At 50.0% G+C, this 18,790-nt stretch overlaps 1 protein-coding gene across 1 annotated transcript in view; it reads right to left on the bottom strand.

Annotated features, from left to right (window-relative positions):
• Positions 1–18,790, bottom strand: part of LOC148667324 (scavenger receptor cysteine-rich type 1 protein M130-like) — a 41,032-nt gene that overhangs the window by 12,653 nt on the left and 9,589 nt on the right. Inside the window, exons 2-4 of the mRNA XM_088632933.1 lie at positions 3,869–4,203; positions 2,871–3,185; positions 1,016–1,114 (exon numbers count right to left, since the gene is read on the bottom strand). Coding sequence (XP_088489059.1) covers positions 1,016–1,114; positions 2,871–3,185; positions 3,869–4,203 — 749 coding nt within the window. The remainder of the gene's footprint in view (positions 1–1,015; positions 1,115–2,870; positions 3,186–3,868; positions 4,204–18,790) is intronic.

Consider the following 18,790-nt stretch of genomic DNA (forward strand, 5'->3'; position numbering starts at 1 on the left):
ATTTCTATCCAAGGTAGTAGAGTCACAGGACCAGGCCTACATTATCAGCTTTCTCAGAGTGCCACAACATGAAAAAATAATTCTGATGAAAGAAAAATGAAATGTGTTATGCATATTTCTTTTGAGTGAGTACACACAGTAAGACAGAAGAAATCTGATGATTCAGATTCACAGTAATACCCAATGGATAGGCTTCAATTCAAATCTGAACCAGACCTCTGTTGTCTATACTAAGCAAGATATTGCATCCCAAGATGCTTAAGATCCTTCCAGCCAGAAATTGCCCCTGGGTTCTGTGACAACCTGAGACTCTCTCTCCAATACAGTTGTTAGGAATCTGAATGTTTAAATAGTTACTTTCCTGTCATATCCATGGAAGTCCAGATCATTCAATATAAAACATTACATATCAGTAATACAACTAAAAAGGTTTCTTATGGACCTAATGAACCAGTACTTTTCAATACTCTGCTCATGATGTAATAAGTGCATCAACATCCATACCTTCCGGTATTGCCCATCAATCATTCTTTTTAAAAAAAAATAGATAAAATGTTTATTTTCTTTAGGCTGTAAGCTTTCATTGTTCCCATCTGTTTTAATTAATCTATTGACTTGTCACGCAAATATTCTCAGTTTTCATCTCTGTTGCTCACAACTGCAAGAAAGGAGATCTTAATGAATTTGAATTACAGGCCTCACATCTGTTGTCAGCAGTGCATTAACCTGATGACTAAACACTGTATCTCTACAGAATGGGATGATTGGATTGAACAATATATGGAATCTCTTCTACAATTATACTGAAAATGTCAAACATTTATCCCTGGTTTATTACCAGTCCATATTAATGGACTTAAAATAAAAACAAATATTACTTCATACAATATATTAACTGTTGTTCACAGGTCCAGTTGTTAAATTCTGTGACAAATATTTTAGGGTTTGTGTTTTATGTCCTACATATCAATGTGCATATTTTAAAAATAAAAAAAATACTTTGAATGGCACCTACCTGAGCAGAACAGGGCAACATCCTGTCCAGTGTTGCAGTTGACTGTCTGTGGAGAACTGCAGTTCACCAGGTGAGACTCATCCCCAGAACACTGAATACCTGTCAGACACACTGTTACTGTCCCATACAGAGAGGAGTTATAGACTTGTACTAGCCAGCAGCCATATCACCCTGCAACTCAACAACAGGCAACCCACTGAAGCTAAGCAGGTGTGAGCCTGGTCAGTACCTGGATGAGAGACCTCCTGGGAAAAACTAAGGTTGCTGCTGGAAGAGGTGTTAGTGTGGCCAGCAGGGGGTGCTCACCCTGCGGTCCATGTGGGTCTTAATGTAAACAGGCACTGTCCTTCGGATGAGATGTAAAACTGAGGTCCTGACTCTCTGTGGTCATTAAAAATCCCAGGGTGTTTCTCGAAAAGAGTAGGGGTGTAAACCTGGCGTCCTGGCCAAATTTCCCATCGGCCCTTACCAATCATGGCCTCCTAATAATCCCCCACTACGAATGGGCTTCATTACTCTACTCTCCTCCCCCCTAATAGCTGATGTGTGGTGAGTGTTCTGGCGCACTATGGCTGCCGTCGCATCATCCAGGTGGAGCTGCACATTGGTGGTGGTGGAGGGGATCCCCATTACCTGTAAAGGGCTTTGAGTGGAGTGTCCAGAAAAGCGCTATATAAGTCTAAGCAATTATTATTACTACAGAGCACTGAATACCTGTTAGACACACAGCACTGTCGCCTGTCTCATACAGAGAGGAGTTGTATATTTGCACTACAGAGCCACAGCCCAGCTGTCTGCAGACCACAGAGGCCTCTCTGTAGCCCCAGGAGTGCTGGAGGAGTCTCCCCCAGGTGCTGTTGTAGTGAACCTTCACCCGGCCATCACAGTGACTCTCTCCTCCTGACAGCCGGACTCCACCGTCTAGAGTTGACAGGGAGGAATCTGTAAAAATGAATCATCATGTTTACTGTCATTCACACATCAGAATCATAAAACAGAAGGGTTAACAGGAACAACATTTTTTTCATATAAAATTAGCATGACACACCCAGTTTATTAAATCAGAACATATTGTCATAAACATATTCCTAATAATATTCAAAATAGTTTTAGACATTTGGCAAGAGATCGAGTTCTAATCTCACACTTCCTCTCTGTTCAGTGTAAATTCTGTCTGGCTGCCCACAACTCTGCACATCTTTTTTAGTTTCCCTTCCTTCACTTCAGCTGCATTCATGCAGCAGCTTCCTCATGGATGAAGAGAATGTGCCAGTGCTGGGCAGGTCAGTTGAACCCACATGTAAGGGGATGGAGGGATTCTCAGCACCTCAGCAGGTGACTGGGACACTAGATGGTGCACAAACTGCAGGGCTATGAATGAGGAATGTGAATGTGGACTGACTTGTGTGTTTGATAACACAAGGAGGGTGGAGCTGGAATTAGCTGCAGGGCAGGCTCCTGTAAAACAGCATGAAGAGGTGGGTAATGGTAGTAAAAGAGAAAGTAGATAAGGATGGAGGAAATGATGGAATGAAGGGTGGTCTTGAGGTCTTGAGAAGTTGTGCTGAACCTCTGTGGAAATGAGAGAGGATTATGGGAATAAAGGTCTGGGTGAGAGGTGACCATGGTTGTGCTGGAAGTCAGGACAGTTTGAAAAGGAAGGGAGGCTTGGTGATTCCAGTAAGAGGACTGCTTTCAGTGGCACCTTGAACTGTTGGACTGGTGTAGCTGACTTGGAGGTAAATGGATTTGGCTGCTTCATTAGTAATTGGGAGAGATTTGGATTTGACCTCCTACTGATCTTTTTTTGAAGCTTTAATTAATTCTGAAAATGTAAATATGTATTGGTTCTTACTAGAACAAATGACTCCGGTGTCCTGCCTGTGAGAGCAAGCCCCTCTGCCCCATGAAGAGACAGCACACTGAGAGAGATGGGTCTCATTGCCCCGGCAGTCAAACACATCAACCCCTCTTGATCCACTGCCCTGTCCAAACCAGGCCTGTTCTGGAGCTGCTACAGCCTCCCCACAGCCCAGCTGCTGGCAGAGAACAGTGGCGTCTCTCAGGTCCCAGTACTGGTCACACACTGTCCTGTTTTCACCACGGTACTGCAGCTCCACCTGGCCAGAACAGGAGTCAGGACCGCCCACCAGCCTGTAGCCACTGTAGTCTGCAGACAGGACAGGTGAGTCAGTAGAACACGAACACCACTCTAGACTTTATACAAAGGACTGATGACTCAGGAGCTGTGCGGCATTAACATCACTCTTTATATAAACGACAGAGGAGTCAGGAGCTGTATAGTATGAACACCCTCTTCTCTTTATACAAAAGACAGGGGAGTCAGGAGCTGTACTGTAAGAATGCAGTGTTATAATGGTTGATTTTGTACAATAACTTCTCATAGTTACACATACTTATTGAATATTTAACTTCAGTACACAAGAGTAATTATCTGTCACACTGTGACAAACAAAGAAGAATCAAGCAATGTGGAAATCACATGACCACAAGGCCACTTCCTGCTGCAGCTCGCTGACTGATCCAAAGATATTATTTTGGGGTGCAATATACGGTGGCCTGAAACGCAAAAGACAAACAAATAAAAACTTTTAAATATTCTTAAAATTACTAAATACCTTCAAAAAAGCATGGACATACACACTAATGACTTTTGCCATTTTGTCTTTAGGTATTTAATTAAAAAAGATGATGTCACTGTAGCACAGACAATGCTCTCAAAGGTTAGCGGGCAAAGCTATGATTTAGAGAACTAATTAGCCCACACTGCCCAGAGTGAGATACTGAAGTATTTACATAAGTGGGGATCAGTATAGACAGCTATACTCTCACCTGTACAGACCAGGCTGATGTCATTGCTGTGAGTGCAGCTCTGATGCTCCCTGGTTGAGGTGGGACAGTCATGGATTCTGGTCTCATTTCCCCAACACTGGATCACCTCTGTCCTGATCAGCCCCTGCCCCTCTCCGAAATGAGCCCCTCTCAGCAGCTCTGCTGGAAATCCGCAGTCTAGTTGGCGACAGACGACCTCCGCGTCCTTCATGTCAAAGTCAGCCTCACAGATCGTACCCCAGGACGTCCCTCGCAGAACTTCGACTCTGCCAGAGCAGAGACTCCTGCCCCCTGCTAACCGCACTCCTGTACCTGAAGAGACATTAACACTTAATCTTCACAAGGGTGCAAAATATAAACTAAGGTTCTTATTAGTTTCCTTTCTAGTATTTACTTCATTAAAAACACCAGAGTGAACCCTCTGTGTGTTTGATGTGTCTCATTCTCCTCTGGCGTGACAGTGATGCCTGCTAGTTGTAATCTCAGTCTAGATTTACAGTTAGGGACACATACATCTACATCCAGTACAATAGACTTGATCAGACATGTGACAGATGTATACACAAAGCATTTGACAAATGTAGCAGTATTAAAGCACGTTAACAGTGTGCGTAACATGATACAGTAAATTAAAGAGATAACTATGTGTAGATCTTCTGTATTAAATATTTTAATTCTAAACTTAAAACAGCTTGAAAACATCTTTTTTTTATTCAGTCTAAAAGTTTCTGTAACATTTCTAAATGCTCAGAGACATAAACCGTTAAATTAAACTTTTTTAATTTTAGATAATTTTACATAGTCACAGCACCCTCTCATCCAGGAGGGGGTGCAGAAGGACAGTCAGAGAGATGGAATGGACTCTGTACAGACCTCAGATCTTGAGAGAGAATGAAGCAGGACTGAGATCTAGACAGAGAGTAGGAGCAGCTCCTGGGGTCTCAACAGCAGTCAGAGAAACTGAAGCCTCATGCCCAGATCTACCTTGAGATATGAAGCTTTAGCAAGAATTAAAATCATCAGATAATGTGTACAAGTTGTGCAAAGCCTGTATTCTGTAGCTCTTGGGATGTGGTAGCTCATAAAACTGTCAGGTCTGGAGGTACATTGCTGGGTTTAAATCTACCCAAGTGAATCCAATTGACCTGCTTCTAGAAGAGCTGCATTAAATCAAACTTAAAAATGTCCATAATCCTGAGTACCGCAGGCTGTCCAATAAAAAAGAAAACGTCCAGTAAAAAATACAAAAACATCTTGTTAAATGATCAAATCAGTCTGTTCCCTTTCCTTGGATATGATGCTGCCAGGGTGTTGAGAGTTTGGCAGATCTCTCAAGTTCCCTCCAGCAGAAACAGTTATTACTATTATATAAACCAATAATCTTTGGTTTACAGTGTTATTTTGTTTTTTTTTTTGTTTTCTGTACAAAAGGTTAAGTGTTTAATCTTAAAACTGCAGTAGGGTGTGACAGTATGAAAAGTCCTTGTACTGCACACTACTAGAGGGCACTCCAGCTGTTCCCTCTCTAACCAGTTTTTGCATGAAAATGGGAATTAGTATCACCTGGGTCCTCATTAGAGAACCCTATAAAACATTCTCATGTGATTCCCCTTGTGTTTGCCTCAGAACCCCAGCATCAGCTGCAAGATAGCAGACATCTGTATTACTTCACGATCAGTGCCCAAGAGTCTCTCGCTATTAGTTCAAACTTGAGGACAAGAAGAAACACATCTCATACACTGTGTGTCAGCTCTCTACTTCTACTAGAAGTATCAACCCTCCACTGGGCGAAAAGGCAGCCCGAAAACCCGCTCTGTCAAAGGGGTCTTATTACAGCTCTTGAGTAAGAAATGAAAGAGACTAGTACACACAGAATGACTTTTTAAGGATTGTTAAGTCTTTCTCTTTGTCATCACCAGGGCCATAGATACTGCTGAGGAGTCCATTGAAAATCTGTCAAACTTTTCCCAGAATCAGCTGAGACACAGGTCAGCATTCAGACTGGTGTCTTGACCATATGAGTCTCAGCTCCAGATCAAACAAATTAAGCATTTAAACTATTACTATAAGTCCTGCTACTCAGCATGTCCATAGATATTACTGAACTGCTGAAAAGAGAACCACCCATGGAACAAATAAAAACTTTAGAACAGTTGATTCTCATACAGCACGTCTCTCCCTCCAGGTTTCACACAGTTCAGAGACTGGAGCAGGGACTGTCTGACCTGGGTACTGAAACACACTCTAGACAAGACCAAGACTGTCACAGCCTGGCACTGCTGGAACAGGACTGTCTGACCTGGGTACTGAAACACACTCTAGACAAGACCAGGACTGTCACAGCCTGACCTGGGCTCTGACAGACACTCAGGACAAAAACAGGACTGTCACAGTCTGGCACTGGTGGAGCAGGACTGTCTGACCTCGGCACTGACACACACTCTGGACAAGACCAGCACTGTCACAGCCTGGCATTACTAGAGCAGGACTCTCTGACCTGGGCACTGACAGACACTTAGGACAAGACCAGGACTGTCACAGCCTGACACTGCTGGAACAGGACAGTCAGACCTGGGCATTGACACACACTCTGGACAAGACCAGCACTGTCACAGCCTGGCACTGCTGGAGCAGGACTGTCTGACCTGGGCACTGACAGAAACTTAGGACAAGACCAGGACAGTCACAGCCTGACACTGCTGGAGCAAGACTGTCTGACCTGGGCACTGACACACACTCTGGGCAAGACCAGGACTGTCACAGCCTGACACTGCTGGAACAGGACTGTCTGACCTGGGCACTGACACACACTCTGGACAAGACCAGGACTGTCACAGCCTGACACTGCTGGAACAGGACTGTCTGACCTGGGCCCTGACACACACTCTGGGCAAGACCAGGACTGTCACAGCCTGACACTGCTGGAACAGGACTGTCTGACCTGGGCACTGACACACACTCTGGACAAGACCAGGACTGTCACAGCCTGGCACTGCTGGAACAGGACTGTCTGACCTGGGTACTGACACACACTCTGGACAAGACCAGGACTGTCACAGCCTGGCACTGCTGGAGCAGGACTGTGGGACCTGGGCACTGACACACACTCTGGACAAGACCAGGACTGTCACAGCCTGACACTGCTGGAACAGGACTGTCTGACCTGGGTACTGACACACACTCTGGACAAGACCAGGACTGTCACAGCCTGACACTGCTGGAACAGGACTGTCTGACCTGGGTACTGAAACACACTCTAGACAAGACCAGGACTGTCACAGCCTGACCTGGGCTCTGACAGACACTCAGGACAAAACCAGGACTGTCACAGTCTGGCACTGGTGGAGCAGGACTGTCTGACCTCGGCACTGACACACACTCTGGACAAGACCAGCACTGTCACAGCCTGGCATTACTAGAGCAGGACTGTCTGACCTGGGCACTGACAGACACTTAGGACAAGACCAGGACTGTCACAGCCTGACACTGCTGGAGCAAGACTGTCTGACCTGGGCACTGACAGACACTTTGGACAAGACCAGGACTGTCACAGCCTGACACTGCTGGAGCAGGACTGTCTGACCTGGGCACTGACACACACTCTGGACAAGACCAGGACTGTCACAGCCTGACACTGCTGGAACAGAACTGTCTGACCTGGGCACTGACACACACTCTGGACAAGACCAGGACTGTCACAGCCTGACACTGCTGGAACAGGACAGTCAGACCTGGGCACTGAAAGACACTCTGGACAAGACCAGGACTGTCACAGCCTGGCACTGCTGGAGCAGAACTGTCTGACATGGGCACTGACAGACACTCAGGACAAGACCAGGACTGTCACAGCCTGGCACTGCTGGAGCAGGACTGTCTGATCTGGGCACTGACAGACACTCTGGACAAGACCAGGACTGTCACAGTCTGGCACTGCTGGAGCAGGACTGTCTGACCTGGGCACTGACACACACTCTGGACAAGACCAGGACTGTCACAGCCTGGCACTGCTGGAGCAGGACTGTCTGACCTGGGCACTGACACACACTCTGGGCAAGACCAGGACCGTCACAGTCTGGCACTGCTAGAGCAGGACTGTCTGACCTGGGCACTGACACAAACTCTGGGCAAGACCAGGACCGTCACAGCCTGACACTGCTGGAACAGGACAGTCAGACCTGGGCACTGACAGACACTCTGGACAAGACCAGGACTGTCACAGCCTGACACTGCTGGAACAGGACAGTCAGACCTGGGCACTGACAGACACTCTGGACAAGACCAGGACCGTCACAGCCTGACACTGCTGGAACAGGACAGTCAGACCTGGGCACTGACACACACTCTGGGCAAGACCAGGACTGTCACAGCCTGGCACTGCTGGAGCAGGACTGTCTGACCTGGGCACTGAAACACACTCTGGACAAGACCAGGACTGTCACAGCCTGGCACTGCTAGAGCAGGACTATCTGATCTGGGCACTGACAGACACTCTGAACAAGACCAGGACTGTCACAGTCTGGCACTGCTGGAGCAGGACTGTCTGACCTGGGCACTGACACACACTTTGGACAAGACCAGGACTGTCACAGCCTGGCACTGCTGAAGCAGGACTGTCTGACCTGGGCACTGACAGACACTCTGGACAAGACCAGGACTGTCACAGCCTGACACTGCTGGAACAGGACAGTCAGACCTGGGCCCTGACACACACTCTGGGCAAGACCAGGACTGTCACAGCCTGACACTGCTGGAACAGGACTGTCTGACCTGGGTACTGACACACACTCTGGACAAGACCAGGACTGTCACAGCCTGACACTGCTGGACTAGGACTGTCTGACCTGGGTACTGAAACACACTCTAGACAAGACCAGGACTGTCACAGCCTGACCTGGGCTCTGACAGACACTCAGGACAAAACCAGGACTGTCACAGTCTGGCACTGGTGGAGCAGGACTGTCTGACCTCGGCACTGACACAAACTCTGGGCAAGACCAGGACCGTCACAGCCTGACACTGCTGGAACAGGACAGTCAGACCTGGGCACTGACAGACACTCTGGACAAGACCAGGACTGTCACAGCCTGGCACTGCTAGAGCAGGACTATCTGATCTGGGCACTGACAGACACTCTGGACAAGACCAGGACTGTCACAGTCTGGCACTGCTGGAGCAGGACTGTCTGACCTGGGCACTGACACACACTTTGGACAAGACCAGGACTGTCACAGCCTGGCACTGCTGGAGCAGGACTGTCTGACCTGGGCACTGACACACACTCTGGACAAGACCAGGACTGTAACAGCCTGGCACTGCTGGAGCAGGACTGTGGGACCTGGGCACTGACACACACTCTGGACAAGACCAGGACTGTAACAGCCTGGCACTGCTGGACTAGGACTGTCTGACCTGGGTACTGAAACACACTCTAGACAAGACCAGGACTGTCACAGCCTGACCTGGGCTCTGACAGACACTCAGGACAAAACCAGGACTGTCACAGTCTGGCACTGGTGGAGCAGGACTGTCTGACCTCGGCACTGACACACACTCTTTACAAGACCAGCACTGTCACAGCCTGGCATTACTAGAGCAGGACTGTCTGACCTGGGCACTGACAGACACTTAGGACAAGAACAGGACTGTCACAGCCTGACACTGCTGGAGCAAGACTGTCTGACCTGGGCACTGACAGACACTTTGGACAAGACCAGGACTGTCACAGCCTGACACTGCTGGAGCAGGACTGTCTGACCTGGGCACTGACACACACTCTGGACAAGACCAGCACTGTCACAGCCTGACACTGCTGGAACAGAACTGTCTGACCTGGGCACTGACACACACTCTGGACAAGACCAGGACTGTCACAGCCTGACACTGCTGGAACAGGACAGTCAGACCTGGGCACTGACAGACACTCTGGACAAGACCAGGACTGTCACAACCTGGCACTGCTGGAGCAGAACTGTCTGACATGGGCACTGACAGACACTCAGGACAAGACCAGGACTGTCACAGCCTGGCACTGCTGGAGCAGGACTGTCTGATCTGGGCACTGACAGACACTCTGGACAAGACCAGGACTGTCACAGTCTGGCACTCCTGGAGCAGGACTGTCTGACCTGGGCACTGACACACACTCTGGACAAGACCAGGACTGTCACAGCCTGGCACTGCTGGAGCAGGACTGTCTGACCTGGGCACTGACACACACTCTGGGCAAGACCAGGACCGTCACAGTCTGGCACTGCTAGAGCAGGACTGTCTGACCTGGGCACTGACACAAACTCTGGGCAAGACCAGGACCGTCACAGCCTGACACTGCTGGAACAGGACAGTCAGACCTGGGCACTGACAAACACTCTGGACAAGACCAGGACTGTCACAGCCTGACACTGCTGGAACAGGACAGTCAGACCTGGGCACTGACAGACACTCTGGACAAGACCAGAACCGTCACAGCCTGACACTGCTGGAACAGGACAGTCAGACCTGGGCACTGACACACACTCTGGGCAAGACCAGGACTGTCACAGCCTGGCACTGCTGGAGCAGGACTGTCTGACCTGGGCACTGAAACACACTCTGGACAAGACCAGGACTGTCACAGCCTGGCACTGCTAGAGCAGGACTATCTGATCTGGGCACTGACAGACACTCTGGACAAGACCAGGACTGTCACAGTCTGGCACTGCTGGAGCAGGACTGTCTGACCTGGGCACTGACACACACTTTGGACAAGACCAGGACTGTCACAGCCTGACACTGCTGGAACAGGACAGTCAGACCTGGGCCCTGACACACACTCTGGGCAAGACCAGGACTGTCACAGCCTGGCACTGCTGGAGCAGGACTGTCTGACCTGGGCACTGACACACACTCTGGACAAGACCAGGACTGTCACAGCCTGACACTGCTGGAACAGGACAGTCAGACCTGGGCCCTGACACACACTCTGGGCAAGACCAGGACCGTCACAGCCTGACACTGCTGGAACAGGACAGTCAGACCTGGGCACTGACAGACACTCTGGACAAGACCAGGACTGTCACAGCCTGACACTGCTGGAACAGGACAGTCGGACCTGGGCACTGACAGACACTCTGGACAAGACCAGGACCGTCACAGCCTGACACTGCTAGAACAGGACTGTCTGATCTGGGCACTGACAGACACTCTGGACAAGACCAGGACTGTCACAGCCTGGCACTGCTAGAGCAGGACTATCTGATCTGGGCACTGACAGACACTCTGGACAAGACCAGGACTGTCACAGTCTGGCACTGCTGGAGCAGGACTGTCTGACCTGGGCACTGACACACACTTTGGACAAGACCAGGACTGTCACAGCCTGGCACTGCTGGAGCAGGACTGTCTGACCTGGGCACTGACACACACTCTGGACAAGACCGGGACTGTCACAGCCTGGCACTGCTGGAGCAGGACTGTCTGATCTGGGCACTGACAGACACTCTGGACAAGACCAGGACTGTCACAGTCTGGCACTGCTGGAACAGGACAGTCAGACCTGGGCACTGACACACACTCTGGACAAGACCAGGACTGTCACAGTCTGACACTGCTGGAGCAGGACTGTCTGACCTGGGCACTGACAGACACTCTGGACAAGACCAGGACCGTCACAGCCTGACACTGGTGGAGCAGGACTGTCTGACCTGGGCACTGACACACACTCTGGGCAAGACCAGGACTGTCACAGCCTGGCACTGCTAGAGCAGGACTGTCTGACCTGGGCACTGACACAAACTCTGGGCAAGACCAGGACCGTCACAGCCTGACACTGCTGGAACAGGACAGTCAGACCTGGGCACTGACAAACACTCTGGACAAGACCAGGACTGTCACAGCCTGACACTGCTGGAACAGGACAGTCAGACCTGGGCACTGACAGACACTCTGGACAAGACCAGAACCGTCACAGCCTGACACTGCTGGAACAGGACAGTCAGACCTGGGCACTGACACACACTCTGGGCAAGACCAGGACTGTCACAGCCTGGCACTGCTGGAGCAGGACTGTCTGACCTGGGCACTGAAACACACTCTGGACAAGACCAGGACTGTCACAGCCTGGCACTGCTAGAGCAGGACTATCTGATCTGGGCACTGACAGACACTCTGGACAAGACCAGGACTGTCACAGTCTGGCACTGCTGGAGCAGGACTGTCTGACCTGGGCACTGACACACACTTTGGACAAGACCAGGACTGTCACAGCCTGACACTGCTGGAACAGGACAGTCAGACCTGGGCCCTGACACACACTCTGGGCAAGACCAGGACTGTCACAGCCTGGCACTGCTGGAGCAGGACTGTCTGACCTGGGCACTGACACACACTCTGGACAAGACCAGGACTGTCACAGCCTGACACTGCTGGAACAGGACAGTCAGACCTGGGCCCTGACACACACTCTGGGCAAGACCAGGACCGTCACAGCCTGACACTGCTGGAACAGGACAGTCAGACCTGGGCACTGACAGACACTCTGGACAAGACCAGGACTGTCACAGCCTGACACTGCTGGAACAGGACAGTCGGACCTGGGCACTGACAGACACTCTGGACAAGACCAGGACCGTCACAGCCTGACACTGCTAGAACAGGACTGTCTGATCTGGGCACTGACAGACACTCTGGACAAGACCAGGACTGTCACAGCCTGGCACTGCTAGAGCAGGACTATCTGATCTGGGCACTGACAGACACTCTGGACAAGACCAGGACTGTCACAGTCTGGCACTGCTGGAGCAGGACTGTCTGACCTGGGCACTGACACACACTTTGGACAAGACCAGGACTGTCACAGCCTGGCACTGCTGGAGCAGGACTGTCTGACCTGGGCACTGACACACACTCTGGACAAGACCGGGACTGTCACAGCCTGGCACTGCTGGAGCAGGACTGTCTGATCTGGGCACTGACAGACACTCTGGACAAGACCAGGACTGTCACAGTCTGGCACTGCTGGAACAGGACAGTCAGACCTGGGCACTGACACACACTCTGGACAAGACCAGGACTGTCACAGTCTGACACTGCTGGAGCAGGACTGTCTGACCTGGGCACTGACAGACACTCTGGACAAGACCAGGACCGTCACAGCCTGACACTGGTGGAGCAGGACTGTCTGACCTGGGCACTGACACACACTCTGGGCAAGACCAGGACTGTCACAGCCTGGCACTGCTGGAGCAGGACTGTCTGACCTGGGCACTGACACACACTCTGGGCAAGACCAGGACTGTCACAGCCTGGCACTGCTGGAGCAGGACTGTCTGACCTGGGCACTGACACACACTCTGGACAAGATTAGGACTGTCACAGCCTGACACTGCTGGAACAGGACAGTCAGACCTGGGCCCTGACACACACTCTGGGCAAGACCAGGACCGTCACAGCCTGACACTGCTGGAACAGGACAGTCAGACCTGGGCACTGACAGACACTCTGGACAAGACCAGGACCGTCACAGCCTGACACTGCTGGAACAGGACAGTCAGACCTGGGCACTGACACACACTCTGGACAAGACCAGGACTGTCACAGCCTGGCACTGCTGGAGCAGGACTGTCTGACCTGGGCACTGACACACACTCTGGACAAGACCAGGACTGTCACAGCCTGGCACTGCTAGAGCAGGACTGTCTGACCTGGGCACTGACAGACACTCTGGACAAGACTAGGACTGTCACAGTCTGGCACTGCTGGAGCAGGACTGTCTGACCTGGGCACTGACACACACTTTGGACAAGACCAGGACTGTCACAGCCTGGCACTGCTGGAGCAGGACTGTCTGACCTGGGCACTGACACACACTCTGGACAAGACCGGGACTGTCACAGCCTGGCACTGCTGGAGCAGGACTGTCTGATCTGGGCACTGACAGACACTCTGGACAAGACCAGGACTGTCACAGTCTGGCACTGCTGGAACAGGACAGTCAGACCTGGGCACTGACACACACTCTGGACAAGACCAGGACTGTCACAGTCTGACACTGCTGGAGCAGGACTGTCTGACCTGGGCACTGACAGACACTCTGGACAAGACCAGGACCGTCACAGCCTGACACTGGTGGAGCAGGACTGTCTGACCTGGGCACTGACACACACTCTGGACAAGACCAGGACTGTCACAGCCTGACACTGCTGGAACAGGACAGTCAGACCTGGGCCCTGACACACACTCTGGGCAAGACCAGGACTGTCACAGCCTGGCACTGCTGGAGCAGGACTGTCTGACCTGGGCACTGACACACACTCTGGACAAGATTAGGACTGTCACAGCTTGACACTGCTGGAACAGGACAGTCAGACCTGGGCCCTGACACACACTCTGGGCAAGACCAGGACCGTCACAGCCTGACACTGCTGGAACAGGACAGTCAGACCTGGGCACTGACAGACACTCTGGACAAGACCAGGACCGTCACAGCCTGACACTGCTGGAACAGGACAGTCAGACCTGGGCACTGACACACACTCTGGACAAGACCAGGACTGTCACAGCCTGGCACTGCTGGAGCAGGACTGTCTGACCTGGGCACTGACACACACTCTGGACAAGACCAGGACTGTCACAGCCTGGCACTGCTAGAGCAGGACTGTCTGACCTGGGCACTGACAGACACTCTGGACAAGACCAGGACTGTCACAGCCTGACACTGCTGGAACAGGACAGTCAGACCTGGGCCCTGACACACACTCTGGGCAAGACCAGGACTGTCACAGCCTGGCACTGCTGGAGCAGGACTGTCTGACCTGGGCACTGACACACACTCTTGGCAAGACCAGGACTGTCACAGCCTGGCACTGCTGGAGCAGGACTGTCTGACCTGGGCACTGACACACACTCTGGACAAGACCAGGACTGTCACAGCCTGGCACTGCTGGAGCAGGACTGTCTGATCTGGGCACTCACAGACACTCTGGACAAGACCAGGACTGTCACAGTCTGGCACTGCTGGAGCAGGACTGTCTGACCTGGGCACTGACATACACTCTGGACAAGACCAGGACTGTCACAGCCTGGCACTGCTGGAGCAGGACTGTCTGACCTGGGCACTGACAGACAGTCTGGACAAGACCAGGACTGTCACAGCCTGGCACTGCAGTAGCAGGACTGTCTGACCTGGGCACTGACAGACGCTCTGGACACATCCAGGGTTGTGCTTCTCCACATGAAAGCAGATCTCAGAGAATGACGTTGGAGTTCAGCTCCACGTACACACAGCTGGGTCTAGCAGTCAGCTCCTGGCTATGTTAGGGATTCGGTAAGAGAAACCGAAACCAGTGAATGAGCCCACTTGCAGGAGCTGATAAAGCCTAGCCGTGATCCGAAGAAAGCCGTAGTTGAAGGAACGAGCCGAGAGTCCAGGGGAAGCCAGAGATCCAAACAGGGAACGAGTTAGCGAAGCCAAACCGTGATCCAAAACCGTAGACATTAGAGCAATCCGGGAGTCCAGGGGAAGCCAAAGATTCAAAACAGAGAGTGAGTACCGAAGCCAAGGCGTGATTCGAAAACCGTCGTCAAAGGGGGAAAAATCGTAATCCGCAAACCAGGAAAGACACAAAGCAGAAGAAGGAGTAGCGCAACTAGGAAGCTCGAAAGGAAAACCAATACTGAGCCAGGAGGTAGGAACAGACAGGTGTTTAAGTATTGGATGAGACGGGGGTGTAGTGGTGAATAAGTAAACTGATAGGTAGACTGATGAAGTAAGGCTACGCCTTCTTCTGCCTCCTCTGTTGCCGGGAGGCAGGGATCGTTACAGGCTACGGTGCATCACAAGAAAATACATGACCACCAGTGCCTTAAAGAAGAAAAAATATGGCAGAGCAGTTTAGATGTTAGAGGTCTAGTCTGAAATATCAAACCTGAAATCATTAATTTACATAAATGAGCCAACAGAACTGTTTCTTCTCTATTTATATCCAAAGCTGCATTGGTTTCTTGGATTCTTAAATTCTGGGCTCATCAAATTCAGACCGACAGTCACTCCACCACCAAGGATCAGCCCCTTGGACAGCTGGTAGCGCAGCTGAACTCCACTACAGCACTGAGCCCCACAAGACCATTATAAGACACCTGAGACTGACCACATCCACTGACACTGACACCAACATATCATTTAAACACACCCGAGACTGACCAGATCCACTGACACTGACACCAAAATACCATTTAAACACACCTGAGACTGACCAGATCCACTGACACTGACACCAAAATACCATTAAAACACACCTGAAACTGACCAGATTCACTGACACTGACACCAACATACCATTTAAACACACCTGAAACTGACCAGATCCACTGACACTGACACCAACATACCATTAAAACACACCTGAGACTGACCAGATCCACTGACACTGACACCAACATACCATTTAAACACACCTGAGACTGACCAGATCCACTGACACTGACACCAACATACCATTAAACACACCTGAGACTGACCAGATCCACTGACACTGACACCAAAATACCATTTAAACACACCTGAGACTGACCAGATCCACTGACACTGACACCAACATACCATTAAAACACACCTGAGACTGACCAGATCCACTGACACTGACACCAATGTACCATTAAAACACACCTGAGACTGACCACATCCACTGACACTGACACCAACATATCATTTAAACACACCCGAGACTGACCAGATCCACTGACACTGTTACCAAAATACCATTAAATTACACTTGAGACTGACCAGATCCACTGACACTGACACCAACATACCATTAAAACACACTTGAGACGGACCAGATCCACTGACACTGACACCAACATACCATTTAAACACACCTGAGGCTGACCAGATCCACTGACACTGACACCAAAATACCATTAAAACACACCTGAAACTGACCAGATTCACTGACACTGACACCAACATACCATTTAAACACACCTGAAACTGACCAGATCCACTGACACTGACACCAACATACCATTAAAACACACCTGAGACTGACCAGATCCACTGACACTGACACCAACATACCATTTAAACACACCTGAGACTGACCAGATCCACTGACACTGACACCAACATACCATTAAAACACACCTGAGACTGACCAGATCCACTGACACTGACACCAAAATACCATTAAAACACACCTGAAACTGACCAGATTCACTGACACTGACACCAACATACCATTTAAACACACCTGAAACTGACCAGATCCACTGACACTGACACCAACATACCATTAAAACACACCTGAGACTGACCAGATCCACTGACACTGACACCAACATACCATTTAAACACACCTGAGACTGACCAGATCCACTGACACTGACACCAACATACCATTAAACACACCTGAGACTGACCAGATCCACTGACACTGACACCAAAATACCATTTAAACACACCTGAGACTGACCAGATCCACTGACACTGACACCAACATACCATTAAAACACACCTGAGACTGACCAGATCCACTGACACTGACACCAATGTACCATTAAAACACACCTGAGACTGACCACATCCACTGACACTGACACCAACATATCATTTAAACACACCCGAGACTGACCAGATCCACTGACACTGTTACCAAAATACCATTAAATTACACTTGAGACTGACCAGATCCACTGACACTGACACCAACATACCATTAAAACACACTTGAGACGGACCAGATCCACTGACACTGACACCAACATACCATTTAAACACACCTGAGGCTGACCAGATCCACTGACACTGACACCAAAATACCATTAAAACACACCTGAAACTGACCAGATTCACTGACACTGACACCAACATACCATTTAAACACACCTGAAACTGACCAGATCCACTGACACTGACACCAACATACCATTAAAACACACCTGAGACTGACCAGATCCACTGACACTGACACCAACATACCATTTAAACACACCTGAGACTGACCAGATCCACTGACACTGACACCAACATACCATTAAAACACACCTGAGACTGACCAGATCCACTGACACTGACACTAAAATACCATTTAAACACACCTGAGACTGACCAGATCCACTGACACTGACACCAACATACCATTAAAACACACCTGAGACTGACCAGATCCACTGACACTGACACCAATGTACCATTAAAACACACCTGAGACTGACCACATCCACTGACACTGACACCAACATATCATTTAAACACACCCGAGACTGACCAGATCCACTGACACTGTTACCAAAATACCATTAAAACACACTTGAGACTGACCAGATCCACTGACACTGACACCAACATACCATTAAAACACACCTGAGACTGACCAGATCCACTGACACTGACACCAACATACCATTTAAACACACCTGAGACTGACCAGATCCACTGACACTGACACCAAAATACCATTAAAACACACCTGAAACTGACCAGATCCACTGACACTGACACCAACATACCATTAAAACACACCTGAGACTGACCAGATCCACTGACACTGACTCCAACATACCATTAAAACACACCTGAAACTGACCAGATCCACTGACACTGACACCAACATACCATTTAAACACACCTGAAACTGACCAGATCCACTGACACTGACACCAAAATACTATTAAAACACAGCTGAGACTGACCAGATCCACTGACACTGACACCAAAATACCATTTAAACACACCTGAAACTGACCAGATCCACTGACACTGACACCAAAATACCATTTAAACACACCTGAAACTGACCAAATCCACTGACACTGACACCAAAATACCATTAAAACACCTGAAAATGAAAAGGCATTTCACCCAACAGCACAGTGGAACCACAGCAGATTGTCACTTCACCAGTGCTAAAACAGTAAAGGCGCAGTGAAGTAGATACAGACTCACTGAGC

Source organism: Lepisosteus platostomus, chromosome 5 (genome assembly GCF_059453375.1).
Source record: "Lepisosteus platostomus isolate fLepPlt1 chromosome 5, fLepPlt1.hap1, whole genome shotgun sequence".
NCBI classification, from domain to species: Eukaryota; Metazoa; Chordata; class Actinopteri; order Semionotiformes; family Lepisosteidae; genus Lepisosteus; species Lepisosteus platostomus.